General features: G+C 26.4%; 1 protein-coding gene across 5 annotated transcripts in view; it reads left to right on the top strand.

Moving 5' to 3' along the window:
- Positions 1-22,567, top strand: part of LOC107454492 (fibronectin type-III domain-containing protein 3A) — a 56,813-nt gene that overhangs the window by 10,728 nt on the left and 23,518 nt on the right. For 2 of the 5 annotated variants that reach the window (XM_016071696.4, XM_016071697.5), the window contains exons 4-11: positions 7,028-7,214; positions 9,142-9,273; positions 11,542-11,610; positions 13,484-13,527; positions 13,615-13,769; positions 14,086-14,145; positions 14,227-14,270; positions 14,354-14,448. In XM_016071696.4, coding sequence (XP_015927182.1) covers positions 7,028-7,214; positions 9,142-9,273; positions 11,542-11,610; positions 13,484-13,527; positions 13,615-13,769; positions 14,086-14,145; positions 14,227-14,270; positions 14,354-14,448 — 786 coding nt within the window. Of the gene's footprint in view, positions 1-3,156; positions 3,410-7,027; positions 7,215-9,141; positions 9,274-11,541; positions 11,611-13,483; positions 13,528-13,614; positions 13,770-14,085; positions 14,146-14,226; positions 14,271-14,353; positions 14,449-22,567 lie in introns of those variants that run through there. The other 3 variants (XM_087164871.1, XM_087164878.1, XM_087164873.1) reach the window with 3 other exon arrangements.

Raw genomic sequence — 22,567 nt, 5'->3', positions numbered from 1 at the left:
TTTTGCATAAGAACGCGTACCCCCTCTAAACTGTTCCCGTACCCCTGGGGGTACGTGTACCACACTTTGGGAAACACTGCTCTGCAGGATTGTTTGTTTTGTGAGATTTCACTGTGTGATCACCTGATCAGATCGCAATCCCTGACCGATTAATTTTTCATGGATTTGTGAGATTTTTACTATAATTTTAATTGCTGTGAATGATGAAATTACTTAAGAATATTAATGCTGTAAAATTTAAATTGATTGAGTTTGATAGTTTCCACTTATCTTACAGTGTATCTTGCTGTCAGAGGTTATTCATAACTTAGCTTTAGCTAACCTATTCAAAGATCATAAGCACCTGTTATTGGGGTTGAGAGGTTGTGTTTGCACTCCTCTGGATATCCAATGAATTAAATTTTGCTTTTAACTGTTATTGCTACTTCTTTCTTTTCTCTTAAAAATATAATATGATAAATTCTCCTGATAATTAAACTTGATCCAAGCGTTCAATTTTTAAATTAAGTTTCATAATTAAGTTTCATAATTAAAATGATTTTTTTAATTATGAAACTTAATTAGTTAAAACTTATCTTGCAAATTAATAAAAAAAAATCATAGTACAAAGTTGTTAGAAGATGAAAAGTAGCTAGTGGTGCTTTGAATCTTCCAAATGATCCTAATACCAATATGAATGCTGAGATTTTAATAAAAATTTGAATTAATTTTATTTTGGGTTTCTTCAATATTATCTAGTTTCTTCCATTCTTTTCCTTTTTTTTCAGTTTATTTTTAAGTTCTTGAAATTAATAGGTTTCTTCTGGAAAATACTTAACATTTTGCTAAAATTGTGTAAAATATAATAAAAATTTTAAGCACTGTATTAACATTATTGGATTAATTTTTCATTAGTTTGAAAAATTTGAGGAGATATCTTATCGAGCTATAATACTATTTATTTGAACCTCTGATTAAAAAGTAATTTTATGATAAAACTAAGTCAACTGTAAAAGTAAAAAATATATCAGATTTGTGAACATAGGGAATATTTTGATAGATTTTATAAAAATATTTATATAAAACTGCATAATAGAAAAAAACTATCTGACAGTCCCATTATGAGAGGAAAAATGTGTGGGTATGTTTTTTATTTTAAAAACTAAATGAATATTTAGATAAAATTTGGAACAAATGATTATTAATTTTTTCAGGTTATTCATTTAACTAAATTTTTTGAACTATAGCGAAATTTATTTTTTAAACATAGTTCTGTTCCATATGCAAACAAGATATCTAAATTATGGGGTGGCACTGTTGTTGATGTGTAGAGTTCATAAAAATGCTGATCTCGAGGAAAGAGCAGTTGCTATGTGGTATTGAAGTTGACATAGTCATTTTACAGTTACAAAAATTATTAGAGGTTGTGGATTAACACTGAGGTTGCCAATGGCAGAAATACATATCAATGTTATCTACCATTATCTGAAGTGGGTGATGAGAAAGTGTTACCTTATAGAATGGTTATTAAATGGGTTCCTCAAAATGTGCAACTAAATCTCTGGCAATCAATTTAGCTACCATGAATTTGTCATTGATCACATTACAGCCTGAACACTCATCGATGGAATCCTCAGAACTTGACCTGTCTTCCCATGTCTCCTTCCCTAAACCAGAAACATGAGCTTGAAACACGAGCCGTAACTATTGCTGGACTTAACATGGTTGAGTGCTTAGGAAAAGACCCTGCTCATGTCCTCCTCTTGTCTCTTAAGACCAGGGGAAGAATAAGATCCTGTTAATAAAAGTGTTATACATGTTGCAGATGTTTCTGCAAAAAATCCTTTTTCTTTATTTTTTCTTCTGTGAATCAACTTCAAAATTTTCCTTTGTGAACCATTACCATTTTTACCATTGGCATTATTGCTTCCCATGACAAAACCTTTCCAATGGCACCACTTTCGTCAAAACCTAGAACTGGCACTTGAGATATTTACTTAGTAAGTGCTTAGTGCTCATCTCTCTTAGGTTGCAGATCTACACAGCATAGGACGACCATCATTTCTCATACATCAGTGAATTGTGAAATTAAATTTAAATTACATAACTTGCGGAGACTAGTTTCATCTAACATTCGGTTAAAAGCGAATAATAAAAAGTTTATAGTCAGTTTACAGTCAGTGCTCGTTCATCGACCATATTCTTAAAACGTTTAATTGCGGAATATGCTGGAAGCAACTTGTCAAAAGCACTACATTTGGTTTAGGCCGGTGTTAACTTTTTGAAGAAAAATCTTAAAGATTTGAAACTGATTTGAGGGACTTTTATTCAAAGATGCACCTAATCAAAAATTACTTGCATTAACTGAATGTTAAGGCTAGATCTGCATCATAGAAAAGACGAGCTTAAAGAGTAGCATTAGCTTTCTGCTTATTACTCTACCGAATATGTTAATTGAATCTGTTGCTTATTCTTTTTTTCTCGCTCATCATACTTTTTGAAATTGTAAAGGAATTCATGCAAAGGGGCCTGGACCTCCGCAGCACGAAATACGAACTTCCAATAGAAATTCAAGATGCCCAAAAAATTCCAAGTTATTCAAGATGCCCAAGTTAATTCCAAGTTATTCAAGATGCCCAAGTTAATTCCAAGTTATTCAAGATGCCCAAGTTAATTCTAACCATCCATGAATTTCGGTTTTCGAAAATATCTAAATTTTTTATATTTTTTTGTGTACTTACTATCATATTTTTATAAATGGTATATTTAACCCTTCAAATATTAACCTTTAAAACCTCATTTCATGTAAATATGCATATTTTTAAAACTTAAAATTGTTAAACCATTAAAATGAAACCAAACAGTTAAAATTAAATAAAAGACATTAAAATCTAAAATTTTATTTAAAAGTCGAATAATTTGTGTTAGAATTTAAAATTATCTGTGTTAAGAATTAAAACTATCTATTTTAGAAATTAAATTATCTATATTTTAGCTTAAAATAATTTGAATTAATACATTGGAATTTTAAGCTTAAATTCATTGTAGCGCACGCCCTCTACGATCTGCGTCGGTGTTGGAAATCATATCTCTGGGCAGCCGGCTACGAGTGGTGAAAAAAAAAAAATTTATTGTGAGAAGGGATAAACAACTCACCTCCTCTTTCTTTTTAGAAGACGATCCGATAGCGAAAGCTGAGTGAAAGACAGCTGTCTTTTTGATAAATAAAACACGTAAATTCGAATTTGTTGACGTTTCCTTTTCTGTGTGTTTACATTCCATGCATCTGCTGCGAATCGTATTAACCAGCAAAGTTTATAAAATTAGAAGACGTGTGACTTATTAACTTGGTATAAGTTCCTTATTTTATAATATCGTAATCTATTAAACAAGATATCTAGAAGCCTGTGTTTACTCTAATTAAGGATTGGTATTCTTTTATTTATTTATTTTTGTGATTCGAAAACAAGCTTTTTCGTCAGATTCATTTCCCGAAATTGAGAAGTTACATATGTTGGTTTTAATTATTTACAACGTTTTATCTTCTCTTTTGTTCGTTTGACGATGTATCCCTACATTTAATAGTGATGTAGTAAAACTGGAAAAGTATTGTAAATCCTGTAAAATCGTTGTCTACGTCAAAAGGTTTATGTTTTAAATTGGGAAAAGTTAATTTTTTATTTTAATATTCCGTTATCATTATACGGGATAAAGTTTTTTATTTTATTTTGAAGTGTAGGAATTATAACAAACAATTTTTAAGTGCAAGCAGTTGTAACAAATTTTTAAGAACATTAATTTAATGTGTAAAAAGGGAAATATATATATATATATATATATATATATATATATTTATGAATTCGAAACATTATTATAAAGTATTTGCTTATAGCAAAATTTTTATATAAAATTAAATTTACCAGGGTATTGATGCTGGTAATTTGTTTATCATTCAGGACAAGACTTATTACAAATGAATATGCTGTTGGTGCTAATAAAAATCTTTATAATATTTCGTATGAATATTTTTTTTACACTGATTTAAAATAGTGTTAGTTAGTACTACTATGCAGTATAAAAGTTATTATGTTATCTAGCAGAATATAAATTAATTTTAAATGAATTTCCATTTAATGTGTTACATTTTCTCAAGCTCTTTCTGAATTACTTGAAAAAAAAATATTTTGCTAAATGTAGCATTTTTAAGCAATAAATTTTTTTAATTTTAAAAGAATTTTTTTTATATCTCAAAGTGAGCCATTTTAACTTTTTCATTGTCATTCATGATTTCATACACAGTTGTTTTTGCTTAAAATTCTGTATATTCCCAAAAATTAGCTTTACTGTGCTAATTTTCAGAATTGTCATTTAACAATAAGTATTATTATATAACATAACATGTTATTTTGCTTGGTATGCATTTCCTCCCTTAAATTTTGAACTTTCATTTTAGAAATCATGGTTATAAATTATTTTTATATGCTTCAAGGAAAGAAATATAAAATTTTGACATTAAATCTCGAACGCTTTTTAATTACTTTGCGTTCTTTAAATAATTCTAATCAAATTGGGAAAGTAAGTTGATAATATAGTCTTATTAACTAAAAATGGCAAAATATGTTAATGTGCCATATTACATGTTTTGCTGCATGTAGTTACTACATAGATTTATAGTTACTGTTTTATTTATAGTGCAAAATATTTCTTTTAATTGCGAGATTTAAATAAATTAATTTATTTAAATCATTGATGTAAATAATTTTAATTTAGTGATTCTTTTATAAATATACTAAAATTTTGGAAGAAGGAATAATTTGTCTTAATTTTGAAAGAGTTTATGTAAATAATTTTTCTGGTGCTTATTTTAAACATATTCACTTAAAGATAGTGTATTGCAAAAAGTTTTTTTTTTAAACAAATATTACCTGTGGCTAATCCAGGATTTTGAACTTAATACCCATTTTTGTAAAACATTTTAGCATCATTTAATTTTGTGAAATTTTAACAAATGATAAATGTGTAAATGTGAAAGTAAAGATTATATATAAAAAAAACAAAAAAACATTAGCTTATGCAGATGCATTGAATTTTTTCTCTGCAAATGGGCTATTTGTTTAAAAAAAATTGCCAATCTAAATTTTTGTTATTATTTCTGAGAATGTGTTGATTTTGCTTGTATAATTAAGAGGTTTGTAAAAGTACTGATTTTTCTATTTTTAGTGAAGGTATTGTTTTTGCTAGGCTGATTTTTATGAAAGTACTAATAAATGGTTGCAAAATCCACCTAAAGCCTTGATTGTTTTTCTTAATTCAATTATCAATTTTTAAAAATTATTAATAAATTTATTTTGTTATTAATATTTGTTTTTTTGCAGAATTTCTAAAATTATAAAGAAATTTTATTTAATAACCTCCCTTAAAAACTTTACCTTTCTCCATAATAAGAGAGATGGCAATGTGAGTTGCTTTAAAAAGTTATCTCTTATTGAAAAAAATATTTATTATCGTAATTCACAAATTTAGGATTTCTGGTTATTTTGATATTTTATGGTATATTTTATAGAAGTTTATATTTTTTACTTTTCTATTTGTATGTTTTCTATCCTTCCATCCGAATATTGTGGCTATGTTACTCAATTCAAAGTATTATTCCATATATGTTTGAATTGTTTCATTTTTGCAATTGTTTCATTTTTGCAATTTTTTAATTTTTCAGTTCATTTAAGGACTTAGTAATAAAAAATGTAGACAAGTGAATAAAAATATAGTAGCAAGAGCAGTATCAAAATTATAATTTTTTTAAAATTAATATTAGAAAGGTGTTCCATATACTGCATATAACTAATTAACCAGTTCATATTGAAGCCTTTTAAATTAATGTGAAATTTAAGAGAAAGGATGAACCCAGAACAGAATCAGTATGATTTTTGATGGTTAAAAGTAATTGCATTATTCCTTTGCTTAGATATTGTCATAATTTGTAATTTTTCTATTACCATTTTATCATTAACAATAGCAATGGATTCATGGGCGATTGTAGAGTTAGCTTGTTTCCAATTTGGCAGATCTGATATTGATACATGTCCGTCACTGAAACTTTTAAAATTTTTGATCACAGCAATTTTATACGCTAGATTAGATTTGTCACAACCAATGAACATTTAGAAATTAATTCATGTTCTGTGCTTACCTTCTGCTCTTAATGCTGTACATCAAGGAGTTCTGCTTTGAATGTATCCATTATAGCATGACTTTACATTTACTTTAAATGCTTCCATGCTAAGTGATTAATCAGTTATTCATAACCATACTACTCTTAATTTATAGCATACTACTATTAATTTATAGCATACTACTTTTAATTTATAGCATACTACTCTTAATTTATAGCATACGACTCTTAATTTATAGCATACGACTCTTAATTTATAGCATACGACTCTTAATTTATAGCATACTACTCTTAATTTATAGCATACTACTCTTAATTTATATCATACTATTATTTTATAGCATACTACTCTTATTTTAATTTATAGTAATGAAGGGTTGCACTGCTATTACTGATGTCACACATGTCAAATTTTCATTTCGACAGCCTTTATGTTAACTTCCAAAGTTACTTGCTTGAAATTTATGTTCGTTGTTTACCAAAATATAATAGCTTTGCAATATACTGGGAATAAATTTTTTTAAAAATGGTCTGTCAGATGGTAGTATTAAGTAGATTTTGCTACCGTTTCTTGTATTATTATTAATAATTAAAATTTTTATGAGGTGTGTTTAGTTTTGAGTGTATTATTTAATTGATGAAATTTTTATATATTTTAAATGATACCTTCATCCTATCTGATCTAAAAAATTAGTTTATTTTATAATAACTCTCAAGTAAGTTATTAAAAATATAAATTTTGTGGTTAAAAGTTTAGTTATTAAATATTGTTACTGTGATGTTTTAAACATTTAATGCTTTACTGTATGAATTGTATAGCTGTGCTTGAAATGTGTCTTTAAAAAAATTAAAGGGAATTGTTTATTTTTTTGATAGAATGGTTCTGCTAGTGGCTCCATCACTTCTCCTGTAAGTGGCACTGCACCATTTTACCTCTATCATCATCCTTCATATTCTATCCCTCCTCAGTTTCCTCCTCATATTCAGCCCGGGCTAAGGGCCCAGGGAATGCATGCATCACTTGAACCTCTGCAGTTGCATCAAACGAATGGTCATTCTCCAGGTATCTATTTAAAATAATAAAGTGTTAAAAATTATATCTTATTATTTGTACTGTTTAGAAGTTTTCAATTATTGAAAAAGGTAGTTATTCTCTTTGAATAAAATAATAATTGTATTATAAAGAGCCTGTAGTCAAAAAGTTTTAATTTAAAATTTCAAATAAAAATGTTATGTAGAAATTAATTTTTCAGGCAATATAGCAATAGGCATATAGTTGGTGATCCCAGATTTAAATTATCAAACAACTGGATTGTATAAGCTTACTAAAAAGAAATATTGAAAAAGTTTTTTACAATAAATGTATAAATAAATAACTTGGTAATGGGAAATTTGAAATATATAGATTTATTGTAGGAAATGTATAGCTTTGCGTAATGTATGGCCTTAAATAATTCCCTTTTTTTTTTCCTTTCCTTATAAATTTTGCATTATTTTTGGAAAAATAGTAGATTGCTGAATGTTTAACAAAAGAGTGATTCTTTAGAAAAAGGAATGCATTTGAAAAGTTAAATGTTTCTTTTTTTCATAGGATATATATTTTGATAATGGTTCAAATGTTGTACGTAAATATTTTTAACTATCATTTTTTCATAATGTAGTCTGAATTAAGACTAGGGATACATTATAGAGGTAAAGTTTAATGTATATAAATAGATTTTTTTTTAAAGAATGTTTGATGAAAATAAACCGAATAGATTAATATTTGCTGAAATTTTTAGATTGTGGCTTTCATGCAATAAAAATCTATTTTTTCCATGTTTTATAATGAGAAAAAACAGGAGTAATAAAACTTTTGTATAATATTGTTCTAAGTGATAATACTTAGAGAATTAAAAAATTTAATTATGTATAATCGAAGAAAGTTACTTTTTCTAAAAGGTTACTTTAAGCAACAAATCTGTTACTTAGTCCATTAAACTTTACAATGTGTGTAAATTATCTTGTATTAATACATAATATAATTATATTGAAGTACATATTAAAATATGCGTAAAATGAGTAATATTATAATTTTTTTAATTTTTTTTTACTTTCTCCTTTTATAATAAGTGGGATAAAAAAAATATAAACTCATAACATTTGTTAGATATGGTATGGCATAATACTTTTATTCATTTATGTTATCTTTTTAAAATCTCAATATTTTATCCAAATTTGCATACATAAATTATTTACAAAATTTGTAAGTCATTTCTGTTATTTCAAATTATTAGTTATAGTAAATATATTTTTACAGAACCAATGATTGTTCATAATTGTACAATAATCATTAGTAATTACTTTCAAAAAAGAGGAACTAAAGTATTTTTAGTTGAAATCATTTCCAAGAGAAAAAAAAAAAAGAAACTTCAAGTAATACATGAATAAAAAACCAACTGTTTTCCAGGAGAAAGTTAAATAATGGATAACTTAAAAATTAAAATCGAATAAAACTTAGTTATAGTTTTCACTTTTCTTATTAAGAAATTGATTTTTCATTGATTGTGTTTTATTGATTGTGTTGAAACTACTAACTCTTTAGCTAAAACTAACACATTAATGAATTGAATCTTTATTTTATGTTATGGTGATTTTTTTTACTTTAGGCATAAAAGCTAAAGCTTGGTGGTGTGAAATTATTTGTACTTGCATAATATATACAGTATATAATATTAGCATTCACCATTTTTATACATTTTTGTTACACATCTCGTCTAATGTGCTTAATCGAAGAAAACTATTTTTATCTTTTTTTTGATTTATCTATTAATTATCTATTAATTGTTCATTTAAAGCATTATTATAGGAAGTTAGTTGCATAGGTGGATTTTTATTTTCATTAAATTTAAAGAAATGCACTAATAAAAACTGTTTTTTCCCTGATTAAAAAAAGCTTATTTTATAAATCCACCTGCACTGTTTTTGAGCTGCAATTTGTTTATTGACAGGCATGGCTGATTCTTCATCTCATCTAAATTCCTTTAAAGATGAAAGGACCCAGAGACAGTTTTTTAAATTAAAAAAACGTTTAGAAGCACGCCAAAAAGACGGAAGCACTACTTCTAGTAGTAGTAATTTTGGTCAGTATATTAATTTTTCACAGCTTATTTCAAAAATATATACTCCTATTTTTTATATCAACCAGATATCAAATTAAATGGAAAGATTTTAACATCTTCATATATATAATGTATGTTACTATAGACTATGCTCATTATAACGAGCCCTGCTGTCCAAACAAAAACTGTCATTACAATTTAGGATCACTATATCGTGGATACTCAAAATTATTTAAAATATTTACTCATAGCTAAATAAATATACTTATTTCAGATGTGAATCCTAAGAATTCTGTTTTTTTCTTCTTTCTAATTTCCATCATAAAAGCATAATTTACTATTATAAAGTATCTTATGTTAAATTAAGGGATCATCTACAAATTGTAGATAAGTGATTTAAGTATCTATTCTAACCAATTGGTAGTTTCAGAACGTTTACATACCTGCCAAGTCTCCTGTTTTTTAACAAAGATTCCTATATTTTACGACTATCTCCTGTTTATCTCTATATTCTCAAATTTCTCCTAAGCTGAAGAAATTTAAATTAAAAAGATGGCAAAAATACTTATCTTATTCTTTAGCAGATGGGTGGTGTTGCCAGTTTTGCAGTATGTTGAATGTTAATAGTTTAAGTAATTATAAATAATGATTTAAGATAGCTTTAGATTAAGATTTATTTACCTATCTTTTACTTTGCTAATTATAAGTGCTTATATTGTTTCCAGTTTTGAATTTCTTTTTTTTTTGATTTGCATGATATTGCATGATGTATCAAAACTTTACTTGTAGCCTAAAAAATGTCGCTAGTAAAATCTCTGTTATTTATCTTTTCCAATATTAGCAGATATGCGTTTAAATCTCTTAACTGACATTATAAAGAAGAAAAAAAATTAAATAATTTTTTTCAAGAATTTTATTATAGAAAATTAGGGGTCATATACTATTATTCAGATGATGGAATCAAATCTTTCATGATAAAGATTAGTTAAACCTATTTTATTTAGACATTCGTCTATTCACTTCTTTCCAGAAATTTAATTTGTACTGTAAGCATATAGTATTAAACTAGTTTTGAGCAGCCATTTTCCCAAAATAATATACAGAGTTCGTAGTTGAACTGATATTCCTGATAAAAATATTTTGTCCTTACTTAAAGCAGGTAGGGGTTAGAATATATCAGATTGCATGAACAAGCTGCGGGAGAAATTAAAGTTGCTCTAATGAAATTTTGTCTAATTTAAAAAGAAGAGAAAATTCACAAGAATTTTATTAAATATGCCACAAATTACTTTATCGGTTAATTTTTTTATTAGTTTCAATTCCTTAAGTTTATGAGTGGTACATTGAATTTAAATTATAATAAATTAATTTTATTTCAATACATTTTGATTTCTATTTTTAACACATAAGCTAGTTTTTTCAAGAATCCTGTAAAATCAAATTATCTACTAAAATTATTATAAATTATCTACAAAAAAAAATGTATAAACTTAAAAGACATTGCTTTTTAAGAATATTTATTGAAAACGTTAATTGTAGCTTGAGAAAAAAATATGTTATTTATGGGGAAATTTTAAATTAAAAAAACTGTTCTAGGAAAGTATTATATTAAAGCTTTCAGAATTTCCTGCAACCATGGCCCAAAAAACCATAAAGTCTCAGCAAAAATGAAATCGAGAAGACCTTGAATACCACATGTTTTAACTAAAAAATAAACCACAAAACAATTTAATCGAACTTTCTTAGAGACGAAAAATGCGATCGTAAAATTTATTGAACGTCTTGCAAAGCTTCCACAAGATGATGCAATATGCACATATAATTCTCTATTTTAAAAAAGTTACTAATATTTTGCTATCTGTTTAACCATAACCACCTAGGATAAGAATGTTTAGTCTTGTCACTCTTTCTTCATTTATAGAGAAGTTAAAAAGTTTCATGTTAATTGAGCAGTAACATCAAAAGAAATAGTTGTTTCAATAATATCCTCCAGATATTTTTAGATCCTGTTTATAGGGGGATTTTGGTCCATATATTGAAATGAACAGTTTGCTTGAACATTCTAATGAGCAATAAAACTACATTGTTGACACATTGGTTATTATAATGAAAAAGTTGCAGCAATGGGGACAAGCTTGTACTAAAGAGCTAAACTGTAGTTACCAGTATAACATTGCATTGCATAATGCAAGTTAGAAATATTTTTAATTAACTGTAGTATACCATATATTTTGTTATTTATTAAAGAAAAACATTGAATTCATTATGAAAGCATTTTTTATTTTGCAGAAACATCTGCTAAGTCTTATGAAGACACTTCCCAAAATGATATTGCAAGCAAAACTCCATCTGAAAAAGGTATAATCCTTTATTTTTTGAAAATTTTATCAGTTTGTGTCGTTATGTCAAATTTTTTATAATTTTATCAGTTTCTATTATTTTATGCAGATTATGATGTCATTTTATGAAATATATAACATGACTAGGTTATTTTTCAAACATATTTTTTAACATTTTTAAAAAACTAAAAATTGAAGTTTTCTGAAAAAAATTGTTTAACTTTTTTTTAAGTAAGTTTTGTGGTTCTCAATTTTGCGATGTTATTTTAATGGGATTATTAAATTTTTAAAAAAATTTATAATTTAACATTAACATTAATCCTGCAGTTCTATGAATTTATTTTTAATTAGAATTTTTTTTAATGTTAATGTGTTAGACTGTGAAATTTTTTTTCTCTTTATTGTCTCATATGACTGACATGGATGTTAAAATTAAGTGCAAATATTGCTGAAAAAAAGTGAAATAAAATCTTTTTATTTCAGAAAAAGTAAAAATTTGAGTTTTTAAAGGCTCTCTAAATTAAATTCTCAAGTTTCAGCTACTTTACAAATTTTTACAGTTTTACAATTTTTAATCTTTACAATTTCAAAAATGTATAGCTCAGTAACAAATAATGCAAAAAACTGAAATTTGGTATATTTAATCTGTTCTGCTTGCTGTAACTTTGGTGCAGAATTATCGAACCCTCCATATTTATTCTAACTGGTGTAGTAATAAATTTCGCTTGTTGTAAATGTATAGCTCAGTAACAAATAATGCAAAAAACTGAAATTTGGTATATTTAATCTGTTCTGCTTGCTGTAACTTTGGTGCAGAATTATCGAACCCTCCATATTTATTCTAACTGGTGTAGTAATAAATTTTGCTTGTTGTAAAACTAATGTAGCGGACTGTTTTAGGAAAAATATAAATTTCTTTGGATAATAAAATTAAATTTTCATAGATTATAAAACTTTGTAATTTCTTAAGTTGATTAACTGTAAAAGAAAATTATAAATCAAAATTTCCAGAGTTAGAGACCTGGAAATCTTGGAATTATTATTTTTGAAATTTTTATTTTCCTTTCTTTAAATTTTGTTACAATTGTCTCAACAAAGCACGTAATTATAAAAAGTAACTGAATGTAACTATTTTTAATACTGATTGATAAAAACTACTTACTACTAGGTACTACTAACTTACTACTACGAACTTATTATTTTCTAAATCACTAAGTTTAGAAAAAAATGTGAAATTATAGTTCTGCTTATGAAAAGAGGGTAAAAACTTAGGTATTTCTGAATTAAGAGTAATAATTAAAGAAACAGAAATGCCAAAAAAAAAAAAAAAATTATAAGTTTACAATAATGTATAAAAAATGTATAAGTACATAAGTTTAATAGGATCTATAAATATGTAACAGGCTATTGCACACTACTAAGCTTATGGAACTATGTGGCTATGCTAAAAGGAACAAAACAGTAGAGAAAAGTTTAAGCATGTTGATGATATGTGTTTGTGTGTAATTTTTTTATGATTGAAACTTTCGCCTATTAGAAATTTCTGAATTACATCTTATTAAACATTAACACATTTATTTTTTTAAAAAAAAGAAATAGGTGAAAAGAAAATTGCTTCTTCTCAGCATCTTGAATAAATTGTTTTTATTTGTGGTAATTTATTGATGCCTATTATGGTAATTGAAATTTTTTAAAAATTGAAAGAAAAAAAACGCACCCATTTTATACACTTGCATATTTTTCTTTAAATTGGTAATTGTGCATAAATAGTGATGTATTAAATTGAATTTCAGTTATCATTGTTTTTCATATCTATAATTTTAACTGGGCATTTCTAGTAAATTATGATTTTTATTTCTTCCTATGTTTCATTAAATTTTTTTTTTCTGTAGATTTGCTTCTAATGAAAGTACTGTCTGCAGTTCAAGTCCCTTCAGTAAGCTAAAAGAAATTTTTAATTTTTTTTTATAATTTTTGTGAATTTTTATTTTTGCTCTAACATTCTACTTGTTTATTATTATAGGCTTCGGATATCACCCCTACAAGTGCCTTGTTAGAGTGGGCAAATTTGAATTTAAATTCTGAAGAAAATGATTGTGATATTCAGCTATCAGAAATTTCATATAATTTATTACTACTAGATAAAAGTAAAGATGCCAAACCAAAAATTTCATACAGGTAGTTTTGTTTTATAAGTTATGAAAATAAGTAATTAAAATTAAGTTAAAATTTTATTTGCTGTAAATTAAATTTGGGTATTAAATAATCATACATATTTGTGTTACTCTTTTATTATACGAACTGACACATTTATAATATTTGGAATTCTATTGATATTAGTACTAATTTATATTACAAAGTTAATTTTTTTTCAATCATGAATTAGAAAATTTCTCTGAATTTTGCTTCATTATTTAGATAAGTAGTTTTTATATATAATAGGAAAACATATCAGGATTTTAAAATTTTTTTATAATTTCGAATTTATTTTCAGTGGGATAGAAACTAAATTTTTACTAAATGAATTAAAGCCAGCTACTTCTTATTCTGTTCAGTAAGTACATCAACTAATTTTCTTTTTGTGGTTTCTTGTTGTGATGTTCGTTTCATTATTTATTTATTTTTTCCCCTTTAGGATTCAAGCTTGTTATCATAATACTTTCGGAAATTTATCTGAAAGTAAGTAGATTTATTTAAAATAACATATTTACTCTTAATTTTTTAAAAAAATTTTTAAAAAATTAAATTTTTTTTTATTATAGGTATTACTTTCAAAACCTTGAGCTGTGAGCCAGAGGCTCCACAACCACCTAAGTTATTATCTAGGACTAAAACGACCATTTCACTTAAATGGAATGTAAGTTGAGTTTTCCTACATGTGCTTCTTTTGGTAGTAACTGTATAATTAGAATCATACTTCTATATCTTGGAACTGGAAGGGTAATGTGGAAAACTTTGTTATTTAAAGTCAAATATTTTATAATTACATTGCATATTTTAATTGAATATCAGAATTTTTTTAACCATTTCTTTAAAATTACTTTGCTGACATTTTTAAAGTTATATAATATGTATTTGCCATGGGTGCAAAATATGTTAGATCAAGCATTACACAAGGTTCAGGTGTAATATGGGTGGCTCTAAGGAAATTTTTGCTCTAATCAACAAAAAAAGATTGAAAATTTTTTTTGAGAAAAAAATGTGTTGCTTTTCAAAAATTTTTCTTGCCATAAAAAAAAAAGTGGAAAAGACTGAAATAAAATTTATTAGTGCTGATTGTTAATTAATGCTGATAGGAAAAGACTGACATAAAATTTATTAATGCTGATCTGAATAATCACTTATTATCATGCTCGATTTGTTTCAACTACATTGTAGATTCATACAGAGTCTTAATTTTGTTTTGCATAAGAGTCCTATGAATTTTCTCAGTTTTTTAAAGCCCTGCTATTTTTATACGATATTATGACAAGTAAAATTTGAATTGTACATTCATTGACTTTTTCCCATGATGATTGCCCCATTTTTATGATAAATATTTCAACAATGACATTGATTTTCATGTGGTTTTTTAAATGCCTATATATTTTATACCCTGTTATTTCGACTTAAGAAGTTCTAAATCTGCATTTTAATAGTCAGTTGTACAGTCCGCAAAAAAAAAAACGAATCACCCTGAATAACTTTCGTTCTAATGATCGGATTTTCACGAACTAAGTGTCAATCTTAATGGTTCCTGGGGGTGACCTCAAATATGCAAATTAATTAGTGCTAACTATTAATTAAGTTACGAAATCAGACACAAAAACGTACTTTCTCTGAATAAACATGCATTTTTTTTTACATATTTGGATTTCTTATCTTCAAAATATAGGGGGTAGCCGCAATCTGGGAAATGTGGTCCCCATAGTTTGGTCAGGAGAGCGATTCAAAGTTCGTGCCCCTTAATGTTAATTTCGCTTTTTGCGTTTTCAGTCATATTTTCAAAACTAATGAAGCAATTCAAAAAAAATTGCACCCACTCATAAAACTCATTTACCCAAAGATAATTTCATGCAAAAAATAATTTTTAATAATTATTTATTATTTTTTATTTAATTAAAGTGAGGATGAAAAAATATTGAATTATAAGGTATGAATTTTTTTATACCATATTAATCTACATATTTTTCAATTGAAAAATCTAAAGTTTCAACTGTTTTTATTTATTAGAAGCTGAGAAAAATTAAAATTAATTATTTTTAAAAAAATAATTTGGCGACAATAAAGAAATAACTAATTGGGGCGATTAATATTAAAATGTGATGAACTTGGTAGGAACTTTACTTCACGCGCGTAGCGTAAAATTTCATTCATATTTTTTTCGCTAATAATCGTTTGCTAATCTTTTTATTTTTATTTCTTTCACACTATAAAATACGATGTTTCTTTTTTAGTCATATAATTTATTTGCAATTTAGTAAAGAATTTTGAATAAAAAACACTTTATTCATAAAATGTCTAGTTTTAAAAAAGAGTGCTTCTGATAGAATAGACCAGATTGTGCTTATTTAATGTGATTATTTTTTATTTTTTTATTTTGTTTTTCAATAACTGATACAATTTCAATAATATACATACGTATGCATAGATTTGGAATAATATATTTATCAATTTCTTGAATATGTATATTAATATAAATATTAATAAAAATACGTAGTCAACATTTTTAAACATCTCTCACAACATCGCAAATTTCTCAACATCTTATAGGGTAAACTAAACAATGAAGGAACATTTAAGCTTAGCTTGCCTTTAAAAAAAATTCATAAAAATTTCAAAATTTGTAATTTTAGCTAAATGATGGTTTCGACATATTTGTTATTAAATGCAAATTACGTAAAAAAAGTTAGATAACTTACATAATATTGTTTTAAGCTTTTGGTGGTTTAAATAATAAGTAGTAAGATGACCAAGTGAAGGAACAGTTCTTACCAGTGAATAAGCACTAAATTTTCCAGAAAATGAACACTTAATTTTGATAATGTTTGATGCTCGTTAGGAATCCATAGGCCACACAAATGTCTAAAAACAAGATTTTTCTTGGAATTACGACATATAACCATAGTTAATGATGAAAATTTTACTTTTTTTTCAGTCATGGAATGGAAAGTAAAATATGTTTGAATACATAATTTTAAAAAAATGTTTTTCATTTTTTTCTCACAGTTTAATAGTCCGTTCTAAATTATGAATGTTTATCATTGTGTAATCTGATGATGTTTTTATTATTATTATAATTCGATCATTTTTTTGTTTAATCTTTTCCTCATATTTTTCAAGCTTTTTTTAAAATCTTTTTAAGTATTTTTTTTCTCTTCGTCATGAGTAATTTATTTCTTTTGATTTAGCCTTCCTCTTTTTTCCAAATTTTTGGCCAATGTAAATGTATCTTCGAAATTTCTTTTGATTTTCCAGTTCCATTTCAAGAATTCCTCACTGGATAATAAATGAGAAAAAGGAGTTTTGAAGTTTGAGTAAAACCCATCTCTCATTGACTTATATCTAGTAGTTACTTATGAAACCAATCGTTTTTGCAACTAACAATGCCTCAAGAGGATTTATCTCAAAATCGGTTTTCAAGATACTTTCATTATTAATGTTAGTTGTCTCAGCTTCAGAGCCAAAATTTGATTATACAATTGTTCTTTTTGAAATAAATTCTTCAATATTGAGAAAAGCGCAGGCTATTGGATATTTGGGAGATTAAACTTTTCTATCAATGTTCCTTTAAAAATTTGCAACATAACTTGTGAGATTTCCTTCTCAAGCTTCTGAAGAAATAGCGCATCGTTACTCTCGAAGCATGTGTTTTGTTGATAAGTTGTCTTGCTCATTAACTCTTGGTGTCTGTTTTGCATGCATTTGTTACAGTCAACGTTTTCTACATCGAATGAAAAAATATCGCATTTCATAAAAGCATTTTAACTTCATCAGTTGATGCCTCAAATCTTATTTAAAAATGGATGTAAAATTTTCTAGACATATTGTTTTACAATTCTTTTGTTTTCAAGATCTAACGAGATTTCCAAGAATTACGTAGAAAACTAAACCAGAAAATTTGTTTTGAGGAACAAAACTTGCTCAGTTTCAAATTGATATGAGATTTATACCTATCCAGAAGAAGCAAAATTAGGAATTTGATTGCATTTTTAATTAGCCATGGGTAGAAACATTTGCAATATATTTGTAAAATGTTGCTGCGGCCATCGTTTCATTTCATGAATAGCTTTTTCCAATGAAATATGTAGCAGGGACTGATTCTGTAATATCTCTACGAATTCTTCTGTAAGGAAAAACTACCAATGGAGGTACTTTTTCTTTCCTAGGTACTTTAGAATATAAATCCTTATAATTTTTAAGGCCGCAGATTTTTCCCGTTTAAGGGCAGTATTCAACTCTTGTTTCATTCGCATTGTAAATGCAATCACTTTATAAAAGGATGCCAGGGCTACTTCCCTCCTAAAGATTCTCTGAAGTTCTTAAAACCTTTGTTTAGAATATTATTCTCTAAGGGAAGTTTTGCCTTTTGAAATTATCTTCACATTGCACTGAGTTATTGGTGGATGTCACCTTAAAAAAACTTCACCCATTTTTCACCTAGATAATTGTCTTTAAATGGATTTTTCCTACCAGTTCCCGTTAGGACATTAAAGACGGCAATAGGATAATAATTTAGCTAATTATTGGCACAAAATCCTGCAAAGATTCCATTCAAGCTTTTATTATTATATTCAGCTGTTATATTTAGTTAATAAACATAGTTTATTAAGGAGTCTAAGGTATGATGTAATAACTAATCACTACATTTATAAAGATAAATAATAAATTAATTATTATTATAATTCTTTAAATAAATTTAGCAATTAAATTTGCATATTTAAATGAAATAGTTATAGGAACTATTCATACAACATTTAACTGAATTTTAGGAGTCCTCTATGTCGCTGAACTACTAATTATCCAAGTAATATCATATTTCACACATACTATTCATTCACTAGGAAATCTATTCTCAGTGAAGGAACATGCCTGTTCCTTCACTGGTTAGAAGTTTTTTTTTTTTTTTTTTTAACATAATTTTGATTTATAATATGACAAAAGGTACAAGAAAATTAAAATTTTTCTTTTATTTTCATTAACTTGAAAAAATCCCAGTAAAGGAACACTTGTTTATACATTGGTTTTTCATCGTTCTGTAATCCAGTTAATAAACACCCCCTAATCTCAGTACTTGCTTATGTTATGATGCTTAAAATAAATAAAACGTAAATTCAATGACCATATTTTGAATTCTTTTTTTCACAATGAAAAGGAAAAGCATTATTATATGCAATTAATTGTAGTTTAAACGGATAACAACAAACACTGACCTTATAATTTTGTCAAAGAAACAAGGCGTTGAACAGATACTAACAAATTCAAAACTTTTTCCAGAGAAGACTCAAAGACCAGATAACTAAATGCATTGTTAAAGAACTTCCTATTGTTAGGTAGTAAGCTACTCTTACCAATCAATCTAAATTAAAACGTTTAAAATCTTATTTCTAAGAAATATCTATGAAATGCTCCTTCATTTGTTGGTTTACCCTATATCATCCTAATCTTAAAAGAAATTTCCGGAAGTGTATCGCAGAACTATTTTACCAACTATTTAATAAAATTTTAACATTTTAAAATTCTTATTCTTTTCCATTTTACGTTTATTATTTCTTCATTAATATACTAATAATTTTTTAGAACTTTAATTTAGATTTTCTTTAATTTAGGTTTCCTTTTCAAATTATAGTCAAGTTTTTTTTAAAGAATTATTGTCTGCTAGCTAAGAATAAAACCTTGTTAAGAAATTAAAAACATTCAGCTGTTTAAAATTATTTAATGCAAAACAGCTCATTATTTACTTAGCATACTATTTTTTTGAAAAAAGAATATAAATTATTGATTGTTTTTTTTTTTGTTTCTTGTGACTTCAACTTAGATTATCTAAAATAGTGTTGATGTTTTATAAGTCACTACAAAGAGGATAAAGATACCGAACATAAAAAGCTGTGGAATACGTAGCCAATTTTTTTAGTGTCTTAAAATATCTCAGTATCTTAAATGTCGTCCTACTATCTTAGTTGTGAAATTAAATTTTTAATTTTCTGACCACGTGTGATTCACTAATTATTTCATTATATCTTTTACTCTTTATGATACCAAGTAGATTTTTTTTTCTGATAATACACTAAACTATTTAGTTTAATTTTTTACTTTAGCATGATTTCCAAGATATTATTGTAGTATAATTTGTTATCAGGAAAATGCCTTATTTTGTTAATCAGGAAATACTGAAAATTGAAATTTGTAAGGATTCCGAAGCTGTGCACACAATACACAATTTCCGACCTTATTTTAATAAAAAAAAATTTAAAAAAAAACGTGGCAAGTAGGCTAACATACTTTTTACAGAAACTGTGAAAACTAATTTTTCCTATATTTCGTCAAAAGAGGATAAGAATGATATTGCTCCAAGAGACCTACTCAATAATTTCGCTATTTCCAGAATGAAATCTGTTTGATCGAAACATATTATTCCTTGAAAATTACACGAGGGAAAAATTAACTTTTATTATTTATCTAAGCTTATTCTATTTATTTAATGATAGCGGTATTAAGGTTAAGGATATGCGTCGGAAGCTCCGTTTATTATTATACTATAAATGCATTAAATCATGTAGCTTGAATAATTTATTTTAAGTAAATTATTTAATAATTTTAAGCAAATAAGGGTGTAAAAATAAACTTGATCGAAATACTCCGAAATTATACCCTGAAATATATGTAGAATAAACTTTGGAATCGATATATAAAAAATACCTTTTCAAACAACTTCGAGTAGGACGGAAACGCTAACTTGTTTAAAAAAGTTGTCCTTGTTACTATTTAATTTCGATTCCTGGTACTAGGGGACATTCCATTTTCACATTCGACTTTTGAAATTTCAATTGTAAACGGAATTTTTTTATGACCTTAAACTAAAATGTTAAGGCTCGCAGCAAAAAAAAAAAAATTTTTTTTACTGCATTAATTTTTTTACAAAGTAGTGAATTATTATTCTTTCTATCTAAGAACCTGTGCCTATAACATATGTAAAACTTATTTTAATAACGAGTGAAATAATTTAATATGTTGTGTAACTAAATGGATAATCCCAAGAAACTGAATCGAAAATATAAAAACTTCATTGATTTAAAAAAAATAATAGATGATAATAAAAATAGACATGTTTTGAGCGTCCAATTATAAAAGTCACAAGTTATCCAAGCCTGACAAGTCTTGAGAATGGGCGATTATATTTGAAAACTCGAAACATGTCGACTTTTACTTCCCTCTTCATATGTTTTGAAGCCAGTTGAGTTTTTATCGTCAATTATACTGTTTTACATTTGGGTCTTGATCATTATTTTGATAAGGATTTTACACTAGTTAAAGTAAACATATGCATTTTAATATTTTATCAGGATTCATATGGTCTTTAAAAATGTAAGAACATCAATATTGTAAAAGTTAAAAATTAACATTTTGACACCAGATATTTTGAGTTAATGAAATTAAATATTTTATCTCTTAAGTTTTTGTGCCCCCATTTCAGTATCTTAAGGATCTTACGAGCTCTGTTTAAAAAGAGATCATCAGACATATATAAGAAAGCAAAAATAACCATAGTAGCAGTATTTGGTGGTAAATGTAGCTTATCGTAATTGAAGAATATGCTGTGCGACATTTTATGGTGAATTTGCGAACGTATAAGTTTCAGAATGTATCGAAACATGAGGATGCTATTTGCTAATCGTCTTTATCCAAAGGAAACGATGTAACCTAAATATCTAGTAGAATGAAGCGATTTTTTAAGCAATGAATCCTACAATTTGCAACATATTATTTCAATATCTTATTCTTAAACATAACATATTTCAATCTTTTTAAAATGCCACTAAACATTCAGCAATTCCTTGAGTTATAGAAAAAAGAAATATCGTATATTATAGAAAGCCTTGTGAATGTGCATTAGAATTATTATACAATCTACATTTTATTTTTCAAGCACTTTTTTTCCCTCAAACTTTCTTGCCTAGAAGACTCGATTAAAACTGTAAAAATGATTATCCCTAAAATTTTGTATATAGCTATAATAAGTTATGCTCATTTTATTTTAGTATAAAATCCTCGAATAAATATAGTAAAAACAGTGTAATCTAAATAATATCAGATAAAAAGTTCATGTATTTAAATTCTAAAAACTATCATAAATAATTTATAAATCGATTCAAATTTACTTTTCAAAGGAGATTAAAATAATATTTTTTTTTGCTTTTTGGACAGAAATCCCCTAAAAAAATTGTTTATGGCCTGGAAACTTCGAGATATTTTCTATTAACAATAAATTAAGCCCCTCCGAGCAATCACTGAACATTATTTCAATTTTTTTACTATTAGAGTTTGGTTGTGTAGCAACCTAGTAAAATTAAGCACTCCTCTTTTGAATTAGTCAATGGGTTATCTTAAAATATTTATTTGCGCAGGCGACTTTTTTTGGCGGTTTTCTGGACTATCGCCAAATATATAAACCTTTATTGCGGCCCAATTTACCACCCAATTTTTTTAAAATTTTGTCTACCCCCACTAAATCAAGGGTCTAGATTCCAAATATGTAAAAAAAATTATATGTTTATTCAGAGAAAGTACGTTTTTGTGTCTGATTTCGTAACTTAATTAATAGTTAGCACTAATTAATTAACATATTTGAGGTCACCCCCAGGAACCATTAAGATTGACACTTAGTTCGTGAAAATCCGATCATTAGAACGAAAGTTATTCAGGGTGATTCGTTTTTTTTTTTTTGCGGACTGTACATACTGGATTTGTGCAGAATCCATGTGTTGATTAGATTTTTT

The sequence above is a fragment of the Parasteatoda tepidariorum genome, chromosome 1 (genome assembly GCF_982258835.1).
Source record: "Parasteatoda tepidariorum strain Cologne lab strain chromosome 1, Ptep-v5.0, whole genome shotgun sequence".
Lineage (NCBI taxonomy): Eukaryota > Metazoa > Arthropoda > Arachnida > Araneae > Theridiidae > Parasteatoda > Parasteatoda tepidariorum.
The sequence above is the reverse complement of the archived record's forward strand: the minus strand, read 5'-3'. Positions and strand labels throughout refer to the sequence as shown.